The sequence below is a fragment of the Poromitra crassiceps genome (genome assembly GCF_964638095.1).
Source record: "Poromitra crassiceps genome assembly, chromosome: 2".
Taxonomy (NCBI): domain Eukaryota; kingdom Metazoa; phylum Chordata; class Actinopteri; order Beryciformes; family Melamphaidae; genus Poromitra; species Poromitra crassiceps.
Genome location: NC_139624.1, coordinates 29,780,385 through 29,804,976, shown reverse-complemented (window position 1 = coordinate 29,804,976; position 24,592 = coordinate 29,780,385). Strand labels below are relative to the sequence as shown.

The 24,592-nt window shown below is 44.1% G+C and overlaps 1 protein-coding gene across 1 annotated transcript in view; it reads left to right on the top strand.

The window, feature by feature from the left end:
- Nucleotides 1-5,153: 5,153 nt before the first annotated feature.
- Nucleotides 5,154-24,592, top strand: part of cerk (ceramide kinase) — a gene marked incomplete at both ends in the record, with an annotated part of 95,981 nt that continues 76,542 nt past the window's right edge. The window contains one exon of the mRNA XM_083661870.1: nucleotides 5,154-5,301. Coding sequence (XP_083517996.1) covers nucleotides 5,154-5,301 — 148 coding nt within the window. The remainder of the gene's footprint in view (nucleotides 5,302-24,592) is intronic.

Genomic DNA, 24,592 nt, shown 5'->3' with positions numbered 1-24,592 from the left:
TTGCCCCTCGGAGAACCCCCCGCGCAATTTACAGTAGGCTACTTGTTTAATTTCGCTTAATTCCTAGATGCCTATGGGATCGATTATGTTACTTGATCCCATAGACCACACATGGGCAAAATACGGCCCGCGGGCCGCGCCACCTGTGTGGCCCGCGATGGAATTGCAAAAAAAAAAAAAAAAAATTTTTTACACACACAGTGCACCTGAACGCAACATGCAAGATACCCGCTGAATAAGTGTCCAAATGTTCATGTCATTCTGGCCAATACTCCACTTCTGTTATAGCATTTCAGTCTGGAATATGGAATCTTTCAATAATCTTTATGACTAAAAGGCTACATTGAAGTAGATAGATAGATAGATAGATAGATAGATAGATAGATAGATAGATAGATAGATAGATAGATAGATAGATAGATAGACTTTATTGCAGTCCATACAAAAATACAGTCAAATACACATAATACAAAAAAGATTAAAAGAAAACACAAAATAAAAATAGTCTAGTGACTCATTTTAAAAGACACCTATACCAGTGCTCCCAAAGCTGAGACGTGCAGCGTGTGGCACTGTACGCAATGTTCACCAGCACCACCACAAGTTGATTTTCAGAATCATTTAGCCGACAGATAAACCTGTACATTACATTTCTCAAGACAGCTTGCAGTGTGTTTACTCCAGCACTCACAAACATCTCACTCGCACTAGTCCATCTGGGCCTTTTTAGCAGTATTCTCAAAGCATCATTATATGCCACTTGCAGTCTCTGAAGGCTGGCTTTTTTATAGTTCAACCACAGATGTGCAGTGTACAAAGGTGAACAATACGCTGTAAACAGAGTCAGCTTCACTCCATCAGTGCAACAACCAAATTTACGTGACAATACATTTGCTCGTACATACAACATACGACACTGACGATAAATGTCCTCGTCATCTGTCAGTTGGTCTGTGATCACGTGACCAAGATATTTCACTTCACTGCAGACATTCAGAACATTACCAGACAGTTTAAAGTCAGGAAAGGTCATACGTCTATCTTCCACGGTTCTGCAAATCATAATAGCACTTTTTGCATCGTTATATTTTACATCCTGTTGTTCCCCAAACACAGAGCACACATTAAGGAGCTGCTGCAGACCGGCTGAGCTCGGGCTAAAAATGACACAATCATCCGCGTACATAAGATGGTTCATCACTGTACTGCCGACCATACAGCCAGTTTTACATAGGCTTAATTTACATGATAGATCGTTCATGTAGAAATTGAATAAAACAGGAGACAAAATGCTCCCCTGTCTCACCCCATTGCTGACATGAAAAGGAGCAGACATACTGTTGTCCCATTTAACCTGCATGGTCTGCTGGGCATACCAATAGGACAGGATTCTAACTATATAGAAATTTAAATAACTCAAATAACTCATTGGTTTTGGATTTATTTAGCTTCAAGACTGCATTTTTGTTTGTGTGACCCTCAACACAGGCTTTGATCATCCCGGGACACTTACTGATACTTATGCTTAAATTAACCCACTCATATTCTGATTTATTTCAAGAAAAACATTTCAGCTAGTGGAAATTCTAATTGGCTGGTAACTTTAAAATCTAGCAGCCATATTGGCAGGTGGTCAAAAAAGTTAATTTCAAGCCCTGAGAGCAGGTGGTGACATAGGAGTGAGTGAGAAAAGGATCAAATATTGGTGGTTAAGACTGAATAATGACATCACAACTGTTAATTTAAAATGAGTTATTCCTCTAAACCTGGCTTCAAATGCCCCAAATTGTTCGCGCTGGCGCCATTCGGCAGTCAGCAAAACCTGGTAGTGAGGACATTTTTTGTGGCCCTCTCTATCATCAAAGTTGCCCATCCATGGGTTACGGCATGACAATATTTGTTCGGCCCCCGGCAACAATCTGGGTTTCTCATGTGGCCCCCCCATGAAAAATAATTGCCCACCCCAGCCATAGACACTCAATAATTGAGCTAAGATAGCCTGATATTGCTATTTGACTTCAGACTACATCAAATAGGCTACATAAAAAGGTCTGCTGAAGGCATTTATTTGTTTCTGACTCAAACATTTCAGCTATTCTATGTCATCTCCTTTTGTAATAACTAAAGTAATATTTATGCACTTCCATTCACTGAGCCTCCCCTGAAACAGTTTGTTCCCAACAGTTCCCACAGTAAGGCCTGCACAGGGGGGAGGGGGCGGGGGGTGACATGGACCTGGTCAGCTCATTTCACTTTACAACAAGTTGGTGAATAATGCAGTCTTTCAATTAAGAAATTAATCTTTCAAACTAAATAATTAAAGCCCTGAACACAAACATCAAAAGACTTGTAGCTATTTGGCACAATGTGTTGGGTCACAAATACAAACACAATAGTGGACAATGCATAAAACTGAATTCACAGTTTTACGGCATGTATTCACGGACAGGTATCAACCCTGTCATTCCGTTTGCTCTCATGGAGTGACGAGTGAGTCATTTGCATTAATGTGAATCATCTCCTCAATCATGGCTGTCCTGGGGAATCAAGCTCATAGCCATTCTGTGATGTAAAACTGCAGCATTCTGACGGTTTCCCTGATTATAATCCATCCAGGTGAGTTCTAAGCGGATTTACAGAGCTGAGACATCTATCCTGATTTACCTGACAAGTAGCCTATGTTTTCATTAGCAGAATAGAGTTGATCCCCATTTTAAGCATAATGATAATCATAATGACGAGAAAAAGAAAAAAAATGTTAACTATGTGATGATGCACAGCCCCCCCCCCCCCCCCCCCACACACACACAGAAATGAATGCCCCCCCCACCCCCACCCCCACCCCCACACAGAAATGAATGCCCCCCCCCCCCCCCCCCCCCCCCCCCCCCCCAGCCCACACACACACACACACACACACCCTCCAGAAGATACAGTTATTTTTGTTGGGTGGTTGCCTCATGACGATCATCTCTGGAGGTTATTTATCCACTTTGTTATGTTCCACTTCGTCTCTGCCTGGGACAATAGAAGTTGAGGGACCTTGCTGCATTGAGTCAACAGCTGAGAGATTAAGAGGTTACCTGTTTATGCAAGGTGCTGATGCTCCACAGGATTGAAGCAGAGAAGAAGAAAAGTAAGACCTCTCACTCTGCCCCTATTTGCCGGTACCAGAAACGTCAGTGTTTTCAGGCCTCCCTGCTCTCGTACTACAGCAGCCGAAAAGTTGTGAAATATATCCTTACGCATATGTATTCCTTTAAAAACATCTAGGATTTATTGGGACAAGAATGCGCACAAACTGACAATATTCCTATTAATCACCATGTAGCCTTAGCTCTGTCTTGTAACTTTGTTTCAGGCTTTTAAAGGGGCATTAAGTAATTTATTACTTTTATCAACTTCTAATGGTTCCCTGGCTACCCCTCTCCAGCACAGCTTTATGTTGGCCTGTAGCCGAATTGAAAACATAGATACAGTCGGTCACGTAACTTCCATGTGGCCGTGGCGGGAAACGGGATCAGAATTTCCCCCATGCTGATCCATTGACCACGCGCCTATGGCGTCGACACCGCCTGAGTGTATAGCAACGGCGTAGCTACGGGTGTGCCTGGGTGTGCCAGTGCCACCCACACAGGCAGCTGGCACACCCAAAGAAAGGGGGGGGGGGTATTTTTGTTTTGTTTGTTTGTCTGCAAAACACATCAGCTGTCATGCGTAAGTGTCCGAGTGTCCGCTATGCCTCTGCGCCCCAGAGCATCATGGGAAACTAGCTAAGTTGTCTAGTAAAGTAAACAAATGCAGCCGCAGCGCCAAATCAAGAAGACATGAAACAGAGCTCGCTTTTAAGCTTTTTCGACAAAGGCAAGAAACGTCACATTGACGAGGAAGAAGATGACTCCTCGCCCTCCCCCTCAACAAGTGCAGCTTGTAGTGCACCCGTTCCCGCACCTGTATGGTGGTGGACAGTGGAGAGACAGACGATGATGAAGATGATGGAGCCGAAACAATGACATTAATAACAGCGGGGGACGCAGCCAAAAACACACCGGTGGGTTATGCAGCAGCAGAGTCAGAGGACACTCACACAGATATCTCTGCAGTAGATGAACCTGCATGCCAACCAAACTTGTGTTCTTTCCCGACTAGAACACTTTTTGGAAAAAGTAGATGAGACTTTTTTTTTGAGATACCAAAGTGGTTTTTACATGTTGTAAAAAAAAATACAATTTAATTGACTGCTTCTATCTGCTAATAATGTGTGCGAAAAGGAGCAAACATTGATGGTTATGGTCATATGGTCCTATCTTAATATTCCTCTAAATCTGGCTTGAAAAGGCCCACATTTTTGGTTGTTCGCCCCCTGGCACACCCTGTCTTTCTGTGGCACACCCAATGTGCCAAGTCTGTCTACGCCAGTGGTGTATAGAAGATGAAAAATGAAAGTCACAGTAAGTAGCTAGAGCAGTCTGGGGTCCGGGGACCCCCAGGGGTCCTTGAGGGGGCTCCAGGGGGTCCCCAGTCAAAAGGGGGGTAATTTATTTTAGCTATAATTCCATTCATAAGTAACACAATGACTATTTTGGTCATGGGTTTTATACACTTTCTGTAATAAAACATTTAAAAGCATCAATATTATTATCATATGGGGGACCGTGGGACAAAATCCTATCAAATGGGGGGTCCGTGGTCTAATCTTTGTCAGTTTAGGGGTCCCTCATGTGAAAACATTTGAGAACCACTGAGCTAGAGAACAGATCACAGATCAGCAAAATAAAAGTCTCATTGCTTTTTATGCTTGAGTGTTGCGAGCATTGTGCATTGGGAAAAGTACAGGGAAACAGCCTTTATGCTTATTCAATTTTATTATTATTTACACTTACAGTCAGTCAGTCACCATTGCAGAGCTCTACTGCAGGAACTTGACAGCGCATGCGTGGGGGTTGACGAACGCCTTCTTTCACAGACGAAAATTCATTATTGTTGAGTCAGTGTTCTTGTCAATATACGATCTTTGACGATCTTTGAAGTGGGCCGTTCACAGTCAGGGACCATGTGTTTGTTGCTCGGACAGGCTCCATTGACTTGTGGTTCACGAAAATGTCCTGATGCGCATCGGACAGCAGCGTTTAATGACACGTCTGAGCGAAATCATGGAAAAGCAGCCGAGGTTACTGTCATCGCAGCTGTTTCAGAAGCGCAGACTGGCAGAAGTTGTCCTGGATCACAGTGTTTTGGCATGGAAGGACATTGAGACGGGCAGAAAACGAAGCGCTGGCATGAACAACGTTTCTGAAACAGGTGAGTCTATTACGAAATGAAATTAATTTTGAGTTTGACAGTGCTGCTGCCATTTGTCCGCGCAAAATACAGCATTTGCCTTTCATAAATCGTGTTTTGTAGAACTTCAGCAAGTATAGACTACTACAAGTAGCTGAGTAGCATGCTCAATTTCTCAACTAATCCCGTAAGGACAAGGACAAGGACAAGGACACACGGCCACAAACCCACCACTCTCAAGAATAATTGCCCTGTATTAGGCGTATATTTTCTTCCAGTAAAATTATTATTAAAATTATTATATAAATATAATGGTCACCCATGGAAACGTGTTGAGTTGTTGTAACGTATTTCTGAAGCTGCTACCTCCTTATCAGAATCATGCATACCGGTATGCTGGGGTGCAACAACAGATATAGCCTGTGGAGTTTGCTTCTGTACACTGACAGGAGCAGATCATGATGGGTTTTGAGTCATGGATAATAATACTGTGTCCCTAATAGCCCTAGCCTATATTGACCTGTTTCTTACAGGAGAGGACATGCCCCTGTCCACTGGGTTTCAAAAGGTTTCATATGACCAAGGCCCCAAGGATGGTAGAATTCTCTCAGCATGGCCACATATGGAACTGGTAATTGAAGGAAGAGGAGCTCACTGTGAGCCACAAGGTCAAGTCAAGTCAAGTCAATTTGTATAGCACATTTCATACACAGAGGCAATTCAAAGTGCTTCACATAAAATGGTTGACAGGAAAATAAAAGAGATAAAAGAAGAGAATAAAATGGACATTTAAAAGCATCACAACAAAACTTAAAAAAAAAGAGTATAAAAAGTGCATTAAAGGAAGGCTTTCCCGTGGGGAATATGAAGATATATTAAATCTCACGCCCCTAAGGAGTTGGAATCCGTTGAAATTTTTTGAATTGGTTGTTCAGAGCCTGAGCAATCAACCAAAATCCACTCTGTGTGTGTGTGGGGGGGGGGCTGGTGGGGGGGAGGGGGGGGAGCGGGGAGCAGAAGTCCTACACTTCCCACAATGCACTGGGCTCGTGGCCTTCTTTTCCACGCCCACCCCTCAGGCATTTGGCTGATATCAAACTCCAGTAGGTGGCGGTAATGCACATATATGTTTGCCAACCGCCATAAAACTCAAAGAAGAAGAAGAAGAAGAAGGCTTCGACATAAAAACAATGGTAGAAGAAGAATATATATATATATTCTTTTGCCTCCAAATTGCACCAAATTTAAACGGTAGTATATATGTCGGGAGATGCCTTCATAAAAAAAAATTCATGCATTTTAAGGCATTTTCCTAGGAGTTATGAGCATCTGATGTTGTAACTATTTCATGTAAAAAAGGGTACATTGCTCACCGTTGATTTCGTAACTTCAACGCACCTTCTACTAGATGTAAAATTTGAAGAGCTTTCCAATGCCGCCAGTCCCGTGTCTGTAGGTGCTTCCGTTCCCGAGATATGGTTCTTTGCAAGCAGCTAGGGGAGCTAACATTAGCTAGCCTAGGCTATGCGGGGAAAAAAGATGGCTGCCTTTTGTTTTTCTTCAGGACCTGTGAAGGGGCGTGGAGGACCTCTAGAGGCGGAACCATGGCGGCACACCCCCACAACACTTGTAGTTTACAGCTGCTCTCTTCCGCAGGGCTGGACTTGACGCTCTGACGCGTTTTACGTCAGAGCGTCAAGAAAATATGTGAGAGATAAGGGATATCAGCCAGGAGGGTTGAGTGAGGGGAGGTGAAGGCTGCAATATCTAATCCAACTACTGACATTGTAATGACACAAATATGGTTGAAAATCAGGAAAGCCGGCCTTTAAAGGCCCATTCCGTTGGTTTTGGCAAGAAATAAATGTGCACAAAGTGTTTATTATTGGCACTGAGTGAATGCGCCTTGACGTAACTTAAAAATGGCGACCAGGGGCGTTTCTCTCAGACCAGCCGTTCAGAAGTTACATGGAAAAACCGCAGTTTCGAAGTGGAGAGCATCTCCCGCCACAGCTAGAGGATGTGACGTCTCGCGCGTTCACGCGCTCAGGCAGCTCCTCCAGGAAACAGCAATGAATACAACCGTAGAAGAAGAGCGGGACAACCAACAGGCAAATGTTTAGCGAAGCAATGGCGTCCGCGAGCAGCAGCAAACGACCAGCAGGAACTCAGAGCCCACTAAAAGCTCAACCAAAAAAGAAAAAGCCGCAAGTTTTATCCAGCGAAGCCCGTCTGGCCCATAAACTTGCATCAGGAAACTGGAACAAAACATGAATCACCATCGGCTATGCTTTTGCCCCATGGAGAGACCTTCGCTCGGTTCTGAAGATAACCCGATATGGCTCATTTCCTATTGAACTGGTAAGAACACATTTACAAAGATTTAGTGAATTTGATTTTAGCGTCATAGAAGAGGATATCCTTTACTTAGCAAACTAACGTTTGCGGGGGGCTCAGTCATATATGCAATAGTAACGCTAGCTATTTATAACGCTACGTGGTTGTAGCTATTAGCTGAGCCGAACGCGACTCGGAAAAAGACTGACAAATGTATAGTGTTTCTGACTGTAGCATGCTAACGACGTTGTCACGTTAGTTTGTTGTCCATACTAATACTAGCGGTGTTGGAGTTTACTGTGTTCTCAGACTTTTTTTGAGCCAAAAGTGACGCATAAACTGTAAGCTTGCAACGTTAGCTTGTTGTGTTTGTTTGGAACCAGCTGACTTTACAAAGAAGCTCGGCCGTAGCGTGGTTGCATGGTAAAGCATTCCCAATCTGACTAGCGTTACATTTATTTTCTAGCTACAAGAAGCTGAAAAGTAAGGGGCCAGCAGCGTCAACTCCAAGAAAGAGGAAATCTCTTCAATTGACCCTCCAAACATCACCTATTGGAGAAGAATCTGCCCGGTTAGTTTGTTTTCCCTTTCAAACTACCAACATAACTATCTGCATGATCAATAAGTAAAATCTATATACTCTGAAAAATGCTCATGATTTGTCAGCATTGTACAGCCGGATTATGTGTGTACCACAGCTGCACACACAGATAATTGATTGGTTGAAACTAAATTGATATCTCAACAGGGAGGATTTTGGAATAGCTGGGGTTGATCCACATCCTGAGGACACGTTTCACCGCTCCAACTGGACTCCCAAGACGGAGAGGTCTGAAGCCAGGTGACCCGCGGAGTCTGGGACCTATTACAGGGGTCCTGCCCCCTCCAACAGCTGAACTGGTCAAGGCACAGATCCAAAGAGGACAGGTATGTCAACCGCCATCCTAAAAGTCATCCCTGATCTCTCACAAGGAGCCACCGAGTTTCAATATGATAACAAACAACACATACGTTTCATTTGTCTGCCATGTAATTCCCTTTAGACATGCTGTACATCAGTGGTTTTCAGAATGTTACCACGCCAAGGACTCATAAACTCACACAAATTAGACCACAAGACCTCAATAGCAGTAGTACTTTGTTTACTCATTGTGGCACTTGTGGATGGTATTTGATATATATATATATATATATATATATATGAAATAAACTACTGTGTTTTAGCCGGGGAACATCTGGGGACGCCACTTTGAGAACGTTTGAGACATTCACCTCTTCCTGCAGAATCTAATATTCTGTGGATTGGGTCAGCACTGATTTCATTGGCTCAATTTGAGTCACTGCTATAAAATAATACCCTGCAATAATGACACGATGGTTGCACATGTATGCTGATTAATTGTCTACTTTTGTTTAGTCTTTGTGCTTGGAAGCCTGCACCCACTTGGTTTGAGAAATACTGGTGTTGGTTCTAATATCTCTTTCTGTCTCTCTCTCCCTGTGAAGGACATGGCTTCAGCATCTTTGACGGGAGACTGCGAGAAACAATAAAGGCTTGACAGTATTGTTTACTGTTCCTCGAATGGTTTATTGCACAAAACTTTATAAATACTTTGTAACAAATCAAATTCACATGTGCAAAAAAAATGTAGACAGAGACTTTGTCTCTTGTCCATGTGTTAGAAAAAAAAAGAAGATTGTTTACAACACCAGAAATTGTTTATTAGACAAAACTTTGTACATACTTTGTAAGAAAAGAAATTCACATGTGCAAAAAAAAGGTAGGCAGAGACTTTGTCTCTTGTCCATGTTTTAGAAAAAAAAAAAGATTGTTTACAGCACCACAAATTGTTTATTAGACAAAACTTTGTAAGAAAAGAAATTCACATGTGCAAAAGAAAAGGTAGGCAGAGACTGTCTTTGTCCGTGTTTGAGAAAATAAAAATGTTGGGGAAAAAAATCTTTCCTTTCAGTTATTGCACTGGCCGAGAAACACTGAACAGCAGTCTCTTTCTGTTGTATAGCCTAACCCTAATTGAAATGTATTTTTGAGGTACAGAACACACGCAAGAAGATGTCAGGATATTGTCAAATTGAAATGTCTTTTTGAGGTAGAACAAAAACACACAGGAACATCTCAAAGGGGAAAATTCACCTAAATGGTGCTACCTTGTATCCGACATAATTCCCAAAGGGGTCAGGATATTTGTCTCTGACCCGCCACACACAGCAGCTAGGTATGACTTGCCGGTTCCCCCTCCCCAGACGTCCGTGTTGCCAGACGTTGAACTGGCGGTAAGCTGAGTACCAGTACTGTTTGTTATCGGCCCCTAGGTCCTGGCTGTCGTCTAAGGATAGAATGTCATTCCAGTTTGTGCATCTGCACCATGCTGGCTGTCCTCTGTCTGGCAGTTGTGGTCCTGGTTCGGCTGCCCGGTACTCCATGATGTCCAGCATCACCCCTGGAAGGCGTTCAACCACCATCTGGAGGGCTTCATCCCGCTGTTGCTGGCTCAGTTGTTGCAATTCAGCCTGCATATTGAGCAAGAATAACATGTTTAGAATGGCTTTCAAATGGGTGTGTAATCTTGAACCCTAACCCTCAAAAGGCTGGTTTGAGTCTCAAACCTACATTTGACGTATGCAGATTTGCAAGTTGTGAAAGACTACATTGGAAGATGAGAAAACAGGCTAAGCTCACTGTTTCAAATGGTAAACCCCAATTACAATAAAGTAGGCTACAAGCACTGTCAGCCCTAATACCTCACATATAAAGTAAGTTTGTAGTTGGGGACATTTGTCTAACTGTCATTTGAAGTTGTCTTAGCAGATCCATAACAGTTTTCCCTGATAATGTAGTTAGTGCCTTTCTAAAACATCAGCTATAACCAGGTTACCTGGCTGTTTGCGAAATCTGGACGTTCACATGCATTACAGTCCTGCAACTATGCCATGCCTCCTGACATTATGGACTGTATACTAGAGCCTATCGTCTAGTCACGTTGAATTGTCATTGAATGAATGAAAACTGAAACCTCAACTGGATTTCTGTGTCACGTCTGTAAGTCTGCATGTGCTGGATGCTAACGCTAAGAGTTAGTAAAGTAGAGACAACAGTACGTTACAGTACTAAACGTATGTCCTTCCAAATCTATTGTGGTAATCTCCATAGCAACACTCATTTGGCTGAAACAATGTGCTGCCGTTTCTTCATCTACGTCTAACTTCGCTATTTTCCCCTCCTTTGCTTATTGACAACTATCGTTAGTGTACTGAATTCAAACTATAAGTTTGACTTTACTTACTTCATCACTGGACATGGTGCTTTTAGTCGCTAAAAGTTGGAGAAAAGAACGGTTGCGGTGTTTTTTGCGAGGGTGATTCAAGTCCACACTGCGCCTGCGCGGTCTCCAACTCTGGAGCTGCTGTTGAGGCGCGTTCCCGGATGGGTACGCACGCGCTCTGGCACATGCAAGCGCCTGGGTGCAGTTCCCCTAATGGCCACCGGCGTCAGTAATAGTGAGTTTTGACGGATTGGGCCTTTAATGGTACGGATTCCTGTAGGCAACGTGCTGGCGAGACGCTGTCTAACCAGGAGCAGTGGGCAACTTACGCTAACGTAGCTCAGTTGTGCCGTGTAAAAGTGCCTTTCTCTCAGCGGAACAGCGATCACGGTGGCTCAGTGGTAGAGCTGTCGCCTCACAGTCAGAAGGTCCTGAGTTCGATTCTCACCTGGGACACTGTGGGTGCTGTGGTTGTGTTCCCCCCCATATCCTCAGTGCCTACTGCCCAGGTGGGGTATCTCATCGTAAGGGCCTTTCTCTCTGTGTGGAGTTTGCATGTTCTCCCCGTGCCCCCACAGGGGGTTCCTCCGTATATAACCCCCCCACTAAAAACATGCAGAAGATCAGATCGTCATCGTCATCCGACCAGTGACGACAACACCCGAAGTTGGTCCCCGGGCGCTGTACGAGAAAGCGACCACTGCTCCTGGCCTGCCCCCCGGAGGAAAGGACATGCCTGGATGGGTTAAATGCAGAGGACACTTTTCACCGGCCACCGTCAGCATGAGTGTGTTGTGGCCGCATGCATGTGTTGTGGTGTTCGTGTGACAATAAAAGACGGGGCTTGTCCCGTTACGAGAGTTTTTAGTTTTTAAAATGCAGTATGGATTATACCCATTATACTGGACATGTATTGGAAACTTGGCGTCTACCTACCGGTATTTGGTAATTGCTTGTTTTGTCTAGTGCTGCAGTGCTGTTTGTTTGGTTGGCGTTAGCTTGGTAGCTACGTTAGCGTGCCTTCTACATTGCTTTGCTGGGAGTATCTGGCAAGCGAGACTAATAACGTTGCTATGACTTCTTTCCAATGAAACACAAACAACTGAATGTGTGAGCGGTAGGCTAATGTTACTTGTTTAAAATGTGGTATGGCTGTTTGGCAGAGGGAGAAGAGGAGAGCAATGAACTGATACCGTAAGGTACAGTAGTTGGATGATGATGATGACGATGAAGGCTATCAGTTGTTTTCGTTCATTCCAGTCCGTTGTACAATACTACTAGGCATGTTCAAAACTGCCTGTACCTACCCTCTTGTGTGTACTAAGTACTATCTCACTGGTTTAAACTGCCTGTACCTACCCTCTTGTGTGTACTAAGTACTATCTCACTGGTTTAAATAAGAAATTTGACTTTCCATTTTTGCTGAGCAGGCATTTCTGTTCAAAAAATAATATTCACCTGGCTCAATTATGCCAAAATGAAAATAACCGCCTGACTCTAATTGCCGCCTGTCTTCCTTTTACCGCCCGGGTCCAAATTGATTTAGCATAATAAGCGCCCGGGCTCTTATTGGCAGAATTATGGTATATATATTAAAATCACTCACAGACTTAGTGGACATTTTACATAGTCTTATTAATGGACATTTACATATATACTATATGTCACTTTAAAGGACTTTTATTTTGCACTTTATAATTTATAATTTGAAGATTGAAGATTTTCTGTTTGCTCCATCTTCTGCTATAGCTGTGATCGCTGTGCTGCATACTGCACAAAGACAAATTCCTTGTTTGTAATATGATTACTCACTATGGCTATTATTAAAACTATCTTCAATCTTGAATTATAGTGAAAATAAATGATCCCCCTTTTTGCTGGGAACCCCCCTGGAACCCGCTCAAGGACCCCTGGGGGTCCCCACTTTGGGAACCTCTGCTTAGAGTATAATACATGTCAGCTGATTATGAAGCACCCGACGCAGCTTTGCACAATGGGCCCAACTAAGCTGCAGCTTTTTGCTCTATAACTGCAGTTCTCAAGCAGTTTTGAGCCTCTTCATGCTTTGTGTCAGTTAATCCAGACCTCCTCATGACCCTCCTTATGACCCCTGGAGGCTAATGTTTGTTCATCTAAATGAGGTCCCTGCTCTGCAATTACTGTACAATATCGAGTGCAGTGATTACGGCTGGCACCGCACACTCCAGCTTAAACCCAGCCGTTGACCTTCCTCAAAGTGCTATCAAGTGCCCTATAAAAACCTGCCATAAAGAACTCCATTCATTGAGCCAATGTTCAACTCGGCTTGATCAAACTCCCCCGTCTGTGAGCGCAGTGACAGGAACAAGTCAGCGAAGAATCAAACAAGGAAAGACCGTCCTGCTAAATAGAACGCCAAGTTCCCTGGGAAACTCCAGAGATGAATGGAGTCACATTGGTTTTGAAAGTGCTTAAACAAACCAAACGTAGCCCTTTCATGCATAAAGTGGTTAGTGTCCTGTAGCCCTTTCATGCATAAAGTGGTTAGTGTCCTGTAGTCCTTGACTGGAATTTGCTCACCAGTAATCGTCAGTACAGTCTAGTTAATCAGTGACAACAGGTAGAGACAGCTGGCTTTCAGCTGCCTTTCAGCCTATCCAAACAATAAGTGGCCTATTTCTGGACTCCATGTCTTTCAGAGACCTGTTGATTTACATCATAGGCCACACACGCACGCACGTACGTACGTATGTACGCACGCGCCATCCCAGTTCACTTCCTCTTCTGCCGACTTCCTCCTCTGTTGACCTTAGATTGAGGCTGTAAAACTCCACAGCCGTCAGAGTAGGACTGGACAATATCGCGATATTATATCGAGATTGTGATACGAGACTAGATATAGTCTTAGATCTGGATCGTAATGCAGTGATACTCAACTTGCGGCCCGCAGTGTGGCCCCCCGATCATTTTCTAATAATTTCACGTTAGTTTTCCTTGTGAATTAGAATCTAATTCACAATAAAAACTAATGTGAAATAAAGTTTGACTGAGCTCCAGCTAAATTGTCAAATACCACCATCTGCTTGCTACCCAGGCACTTATGTATGTACTTAAGTAACTTAACCTAGTTAACTATCCGGTGTGCACAACATTGTCAGACTAAACTCCGGCTGACTCACCAAAAACCTACAATCCGCTAGAGAAAAAATTATATTGTTTGTTTATTAACTTTCCCCTGGCCTCCTATCATTTCATGAAAGTGGCCCCCGGGGAAAGCAAGTTGAGTATCCCTGTTGTAATGTGATACAGTAAAGTGATGTGATGTGAACTTACCACACTCACTGTTCTAGCTGTTCTATTTTTTCACTTTTACCCACTTAGCCATTATATCCACATTACTGATGATTATTTATCAAACATCTCATTGTGTAAATATTTAGTGAAAGGACCAACAGTCAGGGAAGGAAACCCTGTCTTTACATTTTATTTTGATCAGTCTTCTTGTTTGAATAAAAGTGCTTGTGGCATTTCACATGTGGCTTTGACTTACACGTTAAGCCCACTTCATATTAAAGGGGGACTAACCCCCCAGATATGTATCAGAACAGTGATTTGAAAATACCTATGGAAAAAACCAAGAAATGACATATACTCTTGTCTATACTAGACTCTTTGGCTGTGTTCAAGTCAAGATTTTTTTTCGGAAATCGACGCCATTACAGTTTGCCTACTGCCTCAAAAATAATTTATTTGAGAGGGACAATATCTTTATAAATATCAACAACTAGCCAACGCTGGTGGCCTGTATGGAAACAGAAAATCTGAAAATGGTTGAAAGTTATATCAATTTGGTAATTCAGTGGCGAACTAGAAATTTAATTATTTTTCTGCATGTACTGTATCTCTATGGCAGCGTGTCAAACTACGTTACGAGAGCAAAGTGACATGGGCTCGTTACAGCAGCACACCGCACAATAGGAGAAACCCCCCGCTCTGGGGTAACACAATGCAAGATTTCTCCACGTCATTCCCTCGTACAACTAGCGATAAACCGCGCAATGAAATCTGTTTTTAATTTGCGTTTTGGGGCTTTTCGTGATTCTTGTTAAAAGTTACTGCAGCGCAGGGCAGTGTCATCAGACCTCCATGTGAAGAGCTCCGCCTGCGCGTCCCCGCTGCCTGAGCACACAGCAGCTCGTGCTCGCGCTCTAAAAGGCAGGGTGCCTACGAGCTGCTGCCTGGCCGGCAGAAAGGGCTCCAGACTCGGTGTGATAATCCTCTAACAGCATTTGAGCTTATTCAGGTAAGATATTTATAATGTAATGACACATTCAGCGATAAACTGTCTACAATGAAGACATATGTCAAATATGACAACGTGGTGTTCAGTATTTTAAGAGCACAGGAGCTACTTGCTTGATCAAACGGTCAAACCCAATCCGCGCAGCAAAACACACACGAGTCAACGTGGAGGAGCACACACACACACAGACACACCGAGAGAGCCCAGCTGCTGCTGCGCGCGCCCCCGGAGCTTGGGGCTAGTGCATGAGGTTACAGTACGACTCTCTCCCGCCCGCTCCCGCCTGCCTGGGCTGGAGACAGCTGCTTCCAACTCGGACTGATAATATATACATCATCATTCGAGCTTATCCAGGTAAGATATTAATAAAGTAGTGACACATTCAGCGGGAAACTAACTATAATTAAGACATGTGCCAACTTTGACGACGTTTGGTTCAGTATTTTAAGAGCAAACTTCAATAGGAATAGGCTTGGAGTTCTGAGGAGCCGAAAGGGTACAGGGGGGGTAGGGGAGTAATTATCTTGAAATCCCATAGTCTTTGGGAACACTGTGACGTCAGTGTGTTCCTAATATCCCATTCATTTGAGAAAAGAAAAAAAAGCAGTGTTGGACCCTTAGAGGGCGCTTATGCCAGATATGCTGCTGAAAAATGATACAAATGGTAAAATGGCAACAGTTTGGTGTCAAATGTGGAAATTCTGACCAGAATTCTTCACACATCACCCCCAAAGTCATATATATTGGTTAAAAGCTGAAAAAAAGTGTTTTGGGGGTTAGTTACACTTTAAATACAAAGATTGCCATTCAGCCTAAAAATACAGAGATATGATGTTTGGTCCATATCGCTCAGGCGTCGTTCGTTGTAACTTGCAAAATAGTCTTTAACCAACATGAAAAAAGAATCGTGTTAAGATCCTGGATCGGAATCTTGCCTGAAAAAAATTGTGATATGATATTCTTGCCATATCGCCCACCTGCGAGACCCTGCAGGGTTGCTGGGTAGTTCAAGATGCCAACCCTTACCTGGTAGGTCCTGTCATAGTGGTTGTGTCTGTAATGCAAGGAAGCTTAATATCATCTAGTTACCTAACTAGATGATTGTTTAAGGTAATCTCATTTTAATATAGGTGATTCAAAAATAACTTGTTTCAGACGTCCTCATTCTTGAAGGTAGCATCTCACGCGACATGTCGCACTGGTGCTGTTTCCATTGAATAGACCTTTTCTGACCAAGCTTGATGAAGTTGTTTCCCAAAGCATTTGGCAATAAATTAGTATAAAACTGCATGGCTGATGGCTGTTTTCTCTAACGTTATTATTCTAATCCAAACAAACAGGTCTCACAGGCGAACGTTTCATTGTTTTTACACTTTTAATTTGAAGGCGAAAAAGGGAAATGGTACGTGTGAAATGATAAAATTGACAGAGCAGTGTCAATTCTATCTACCATCACACCATTTCCCGTTTCGGCCTTCAAATTAAAAGTGTGAAACCAAGCTAACAGGAACGTTGCATTTGACAAACAAATTGGTACGTTACTGTTATTAAATGACAGCTTGTCATTTAATAAAGCACGCTTAAAACGATCTCCACTTACACTTGAAGGTCTGCCATGCTGCTATCCTCCTGGCTGTACAGTGTAAGTCCTGCTTTGGGGCACGCGGAGCGGGTTTTCTAAACTAACGTTAACGTTAGCAACCTAACAGGCCGGCTGCTGTCCACAACAGAGTCAGGTAAGATGCTTCCTACTATTGTTCAAAAGTGACTTTCCTGACTTTGTACAAACATCTGACTGCACTGAAATTAAGTAAAGGTTGACGTTATTGACTATTCTAGAATAAAAATGAAAAGAAAGTGACAGATGTTTGTTATTTAGCCAACAATGATTTTTCTGATGCGGGAAGCTTTGTGGGCGCCGCCATTAGGGGCTCGCTCAGGCTCGCTCCGTTCTTATTCGTCGTTTTGGAAGGCATTATGGGATACCCTATCCCACCAAAGATCAAAAATTATCCATAACCAGGTACCTAGAAAGGTTGCAAATTCAGTGAACTTATGTATAAAACTTTTTTTTTTCTTTTTTTTTTACCTTTATTTATACAGGGGGAGTCTCACTGAGAGCAAAGCTCTCTTTTTCAGGAGTGCCCTGTTCACATTCACACACACATTCATACCTGGAAGCTGCCCAGTACAACCACAGTCTGATCTGCTGGCCACTGAGTAGCTCCACTGGAGCGGTTGCGGGTTAAGGGCCTTGCTCAAGGGCACCTCAGTGGTGGTAATGAGGGAGGGGCAAGCGCTGCCTTTTCACTTTCCCCACCCAGATTTATCCTGCCATGTATAAAACTGGTTTCAGACAGCCTAATTACAACTTCTTATCTAGAAATGGCACCTATATTGCTCGTTTACTTGAGAATCAGACAGAGGGAGTGTCTTTGCGAGAAGACTGTGGTGAAATTTGGACATGCGATATGTGTCAAAATAACACTGTCTAATATGGCTATAAGTATAAAGACAAAAAAGCGACTCAATAAGTATACGATGGGTTAACCACATATGTTTTTCCAATATCTCACTCACAATGAAAAATCTGAAAGGAGTGAAAAATGGAGAACTATGATGGAAGAGTTGCTATTTGTTAATATATCAAATTTAATGAAGTAAGAATCATAAGTAAATAATGAATCAATGAATCTGGTACTGTACGGTAACTGTATTTTAAAGACCTCAAAGTATCTTTAGAGGTAAAAGCACTCGCCTACCACCGCGGAGACCCGGGTTCGATTCCTGGCAGCGGTACTTCCGGCTTGGTCAGATGTTCCTACAGACACGATTGGCCGTGTCTGCGGGTGGAAAGCCGGTGGGGGTACAAGTCCTGGTCGCTCCACTTGCACCTCCTCTGGTTGGTCAGTGCACCTGTTCAAGATGGAGAGGAACTGGGGGGAATAGCGTGATCCTCGCATTTGATACATCCTGCCGGTGAAACTCCTCACTGTCGGGTGAAAAGAAGCAGCTGGCTACTGCACATGTATCGGAGGAAGCATGTGCTAGTCTACAACTCTCCTCAGATCGGCAGAGGGGGTGGAGCAACGAGCAGGACAACAGGGGGAATTGGACAAGTACAATTGGGGAGAAAATGGGCATAAACCTGGAGGAAAAAAATATTTTTTGTTATTTCTGTTATGTCTATTTGTTAGAAATGAAAGTAGTAAAGAATTAATCAATAAGTATCTTTAAAAAAAAATCGAACCCCGCTTCTACTCTAATTTTCTGTTTTGATCCAGTGTGTTTCCACCGGCATCAAACTGACAGCAGTGGCATGAACGCAGAGAGGAATTGTTACGGGCGATAAACTTCACTCTGGCCTCAAGTCGCGGTTTTACACAACATTATAATGTTACTGCTTGACATTTAAGTGGATTTGGTCGAATCAGGGCAGCCGTCAGTCAAATGTGCCAAGTGGGGAATAGGATATCTGGTGTATGGCCAGGCTTGTTAGACACATACACACACACACACACACACACACACACACACACACACATACACATACAAACACACAAACAAACAAAATCCAGTTGCTGTGATGGCATGCCCCCTGAGCCTGGAGTAAATCCCATGTCCACATAATGCCTGAGTCACTCCTCTGATGCAATGCACCCTCCCATCTTGGAGGGAAAGCCTGAATAAATCATTGCATACGCTTAACCAGCCTCTCCCCTTCCTCCAAATCACTATGCTTAGTGAGTGGTACTTCCTTCAGGCCTCCTAAGCCTGGATATCTGCCTTGGCCAGGGGGTTCTAGCCGTTTGCTTCTCCACATGGCAGAGCTGGATTCAGATATTCAGGGATGCATTTATACTGATAGAGGAGGTATTGGCAATCAGGCTGATCCAAGGCTAAAATAGGGAATCGGCACCAGACAATTTCCCCCATGTTAAAATCCCATCATCAAAAGCCACATGTAACATGTGAAACAAAGCCGCGTGATCTTCTGCGTTAGTCACTTTACTTACAGAAAGCTGTTAGAGTTCTGGAATAATAATAAAAAGGAAAGTCAAACACAAAAGATCAGCACATAAAAACAAGTTTATAATAGTAAGTTTTTATTGTTTAAGTGAGTTTAATGGTTTGAGGTTATATTTTACACTGAAAGCAATTGAGGATTCAAGAAAACCGTTATTTCAAACAAGATGGACATTTTTCTTTGCCTCGTGTCAGGCTCGTCACACTAACGAGACAGCAATCAAAAGTTTAAAACAAATCAAGTCATTTCTGGTCAAATGAGCAAATGTGCAGAAATGCATGTTTATCTGTACAAAGAAATGAGATGCTTAGATGCTCATAGCATCCCTAGCGCCACCTATTATGCCTGCTATACCTCCACCTTGACTGTCCTCTCTTCCCCACCTGTTTGCCTAAGCCTGGGCTAAACCAAGCCATTGTGTCTGGGAGAAATCCACACGTTTTGTTTGACAGCTCACTGCAGTGTGTGTACCCAGGCACATCTGTGCAGTGTGTGTACCCATGCACATCTGTACAGTGTGTGTACCCATGCACATCTGTGCAGTGTGTGTACCCAGGCACATCTGTGCAGTGTGTGTACCCAGGCACATCTGTGCAGTGTGTGTACCCAGGCACATCTGTGCAGTGTGTGTACCCATGCACATCTGTGCAGTGTGTGTACCCAGGCACATCTGTGCAGTGTGTGTACCCATGCACATCTGTGCAGTGTGTGTACCCATGCACATCTGTACAGTGTGTGTGTACCCAGGCACATCTGTGCAGTGTGTGTACCCAGGCACATCTGTGCAGTGTGTGTACCCATGCACATCTGTACAGTGTGTGTGTACCCAGGCACATCTGTGCAGTGTGTGTACCCAGGCACATCTGTGCAGTGTGTGTACCCATGCACATCTGTGCAGTGTGTGTACCCAGGCACATCTGTGCAGTGTGTGTACCCATGCACATCTGTGCAGTGTGTGTACCCAGGCACATCTGTACAGTGTGTGTGTACCCAGGCACATCTGTACAGTGTGTGTACCCAGGCACATCTGTGCAGTGTGTGTACCCAGGCACATCTGTGCAGTGTGTGTACCCATGCACATCTGTGCAGTGTCTGTACCCAGGCACATCTGTGCAGTGTGTGTACCCATGCACATCTGTACAGTGTGTGTACCCAGGCACATCTGTACAGTGTGCGTACCCAGGTACATCTGTACAGTGTGCGTACCCAGGTACATCTGTACAGTGTGCGTACCCAGGCACATCTGTACAGTGTGTGTACCTACCCAGGCACATCTGTACAGTGTGTGTACCCAGGCACATCTGTGCAGTGTGTGTACCCAGGCACATCTGTACAGTGTGTGTACCTACCCAGGCACATCTGTACAGTGTGTGTACCCAGGCACATCTGTACAGTGTGTGTACCCAGGCACATCTGTGCAGTGTGTGTACCCAGGCACATCTGTACAGTGTGTGTACCCAGGCACATCTGTACAGTGTGTGTACCCAGGCACATCTGTACAGTGTGTGTACCCCAGGCACATCTGTACAGTGTGTGTACCCAGGTACATCTGTACAGTGTGTGTACCCCAGGCACATCTGTACAGTGTGTGTACCCCAGGCACATCTGTACAGTGTGTGTACCCCAGGCACATCTGTACAGTGTGTGTACCCAGGCACATCTGTACAGTGTGTGTACCCCAGGCACATCTGTACAGTGTGTGTACCCAGGCACATCTGTACAGTGTGTGTACCCAGGCACATCTGTACAGTGTGTGTACCCAGGCACATCTGTACAGTGTGTGTACCCAGGATCTCGTTCCCGGGGAATCCAGCTGCCTCACAAGGTTATGAGAACATCACATTTATGACTAAACCTGATGAGCTCTTTTTGGTTTTTGGTTTCTCATTGAATTGTTCAAGGTTAAAAATATTGTTTAATAATACTGATCTTAGTGATGTCTTGGTGATTCTGGGATGCAGTCAGGTTTGGTCACAAGAAACTTAGACTTGAGACTTGGTCTAGAATGTAGTAGATTTTGGAATAAAACAAAATTCAGGTTTGGGTCAGCCAGGCCCAAATTTCTAGCCCTTTCTCCTTCCCTTGAGTCCAGCTGTATCCTCTATATTAGATTTTCTATAATATCATCATCATGATGCTTATATACGCGGGTTAGGGACGGGTGCATCATCCTACAACATCATAGGTTTCATCAATCTCACAACCTCTGTGAAAACTCATTTCTTCTCCCGCCTTCATCTTTCCTGTAACTCTCCCCTCCACTGTGAAACGTAATGTTGACAAAAGAGAAATGTGGGGGGTGGGGGGGAAGTGAGTGAACACCTAAGAACACAAGCATTTCTCTTAGCCTGTGTTGGCATGTCCTCTAACACACTGCCAGCACTGCACCACAGTAACAATAAGGGATTACATACTGATCCACTGTGTAACGTGTCCTCTAACACAGTGGTTCCCAACCACTGGGCTGCGGACCGGTAGCGGGCCGCAACGCATTTGGTACCGGGCCGCGAGCCCGGTTTTTACAAACTACAAATCTATCTACCGGTCCTTGGCACAAAAAAGGTTGGGAACCCCTGCTCTAACACACTGCCAGCACTGCACCACAGTAACAATAAGGCATCACGTACTGATCCACTGTGTAACGTGTCCTCTAACACACTGCCAGCACTGCACCACAGTAACAATAAGGCATTACGTACTGATCCACTGTGTAACGTGTCCTCTAACACACTGCCAGCACTGCACCACAGTAACAATAAGGCATGACGTACTGATCCACTGTGTAACGTGTCCTCTAACACACTGCCAGCACTGCACCACAGTAACAATAAGGCATCACGTACTGATCCACTGTGTAACGTGTCCTCTAACACACTGCCAGCACTGCACCACAGTAACAATAAGGCATCACGTACTGATCCACTGTGTAACGTGTCCTCTAACACACTGCCAGCACTGCACCACAGTAACAATAAGGCATTACGTACTGATCCACTGTGTAACGTGTCCTCTAACACACTGCCAGCACTGCACCACAGTAACAATAAGGCATTACGTACTGATCCACTGTGTAACGTGTCCTCTAACACACTGGCAGCACTGCACCACAGTAACAATAAGGCATTACGTACTGATCCACTGTGTAACGTGTCCTCTAACACACTGCCAGCACTGCACCACAGTAACAATAAGGCATCACGTACTGATCCACTGTGTAACATGTCCTCTAACACACTGGCAGCACTGCACCACAGTAACAATAAGGCATTACGTACTGATCCACTGTGTAACGTGTCCTCTAACACACTGGCAGCACTGCACCACAGTAACAATAAGGCATTACGTACTGATCCACTGTGTAACGTGTCCTCTAACACACTGGCAGCACTGCACCACAGTAACAATAAGGCATCACGTACTGATCCACTGTGTAACGTGTCCTCTAACACACTGGCAGCACTGCACCACAGTAACAATAAGGCATTACGTACTGATCCACTGTGTAACGTGTCCTCTAACACACTGGCAGCACTGCACCACAGTAACAATAAGGCATTACGTACTGATCCACTGTGTAACGTGTCCTCTAACACACTGCCAGCACTGCACCACAGTAACAATAAGGCATTACGTACTGATCCACTGTGTAACGGGAGGGAGGGGTGCAGAGAACAACAGAGGAATCTGAATATGATGACAGCTTTTTGTTGTCAGCAGACTAAAAGAAGGTGAGGCCAGGCTCTGCTGTCAGGGATATCATCATACACATAAACACAAGAAACACTCAAATATGCACACACACACACACACACACACACACAAACACACCAATGATGAACAATGCACTGATCAAGCGAAACCACGCTCTTGAATTGCAGGATGGCTAGTATGTATTTCTACTAAGAAGTGACTTTAACTGACCCCTCAGCTCCATTACATGAACACAAAGATCCTCTTTGTTCCATTATGTGTCTTTGGAGCGAGGATACAGTTATTGCTTAGAACCGTGGTACTCAGGTCGCTTTCACATATAAGCTGTTTAGTCCGCTTTAAACGCGCCAGAGTTCATTTCCTCGGATAGTGCGCTTTGTTTGGGGTGGTGTGAAAGCGCAAACGAACTCTGGGGCGGAAACAAACAAACGAACTCTGGTTCGCTTGAAAACGTGGGTCTTGGTTCGCTTCCAAGTGAACCCTGGCGCGGTTTGTTTGTTGTGTGAAAGCAAACTGGACTAAACACAAGAGCGCCAGTGCATCTGATGCACTCATGCAGTGCATCATGAGTAGAAGACGGTAGAAGGTAGCAAAACAAACACTGCGGTGCGCACACGTGTACAGTACCTGCTTGTTCGGTACGTAGGCTACTCGTCTCATCTGCAGAATTAAATGTTCAACCGCTTTCTGCCTCTTCTGCTGCTCATATTGGGCACATTCTTGTCAAATATTTATTTGATAGTAACACCAAAGTAAAACCAGAAATCCCAATATCGCAGGTGGTGTTGCTCCATGGTTTGTGTTTTGCGGATTCACTTGTGTTGTTCAGTCAGCCCTCAGCCAGGCAAGAAGCCTGCTGAAGAGAGGAGAGATTTCCCTTCTCTATTCTGTCCAATAGACAAGTGACTGTTTCGACCACGTGACATTGACTGCGTTTACATGGACTTGAGTATCCCGGTTACTGTCGGGGTTTTGGAGTATCCCGTTTTTGTGTTTGCGCATGTAAACATCATATCCCGGTTTCAGAAACCTGGATAAGCCCTTATCCCGGTTTTGAGAAAGCCGGTTATGCTAGCTGGAGTACTCTGAAAGAACCCGGGATACTGCTGCATGTATACACCTTATCCTGCTTTCTGACCGCAGCAGACTACCTGCGCAGGCGCGGCTTCAGCCAAGTCTCACTTCTGGAGCGATGAGGAAATGGAGTTTTGCAGAGTTTTGTCTTTCGGTGATGAAAGAATTAAATGCTTGGCAGCTTAGATAGGAGAAAGCATCGAAATGCTGCCCTATTACAGACTACAGGACGAAGGTGTTGTGACTAAAATGAAAGCAAAAGCAGCGCGCTGCGCGCAAACGGGGACACTCCACCATGAAGACGGAATCCACGTCTTGGCCCAAAAAAAGGTGAATGACGTCACGTCACACGCACCCAATATAAGCAAAAAATAAATAAAAATAATAATAATGACCCCGGTTTGTATTGTAACGATCACAGGCGCCTGCGCGAATAGCATGCAGTGATCAGTAACCGGGTATTGATCATGTATACAGGGATATGAGTAAGTAACCTGCTTTATCTCTCTTCCATGTAAATGCCATATCCCGAATGTGATCAAAACCAGGATAAGCCTCATAACCGGGATACTCAAGTCCATGTAAACGCAGTCATTG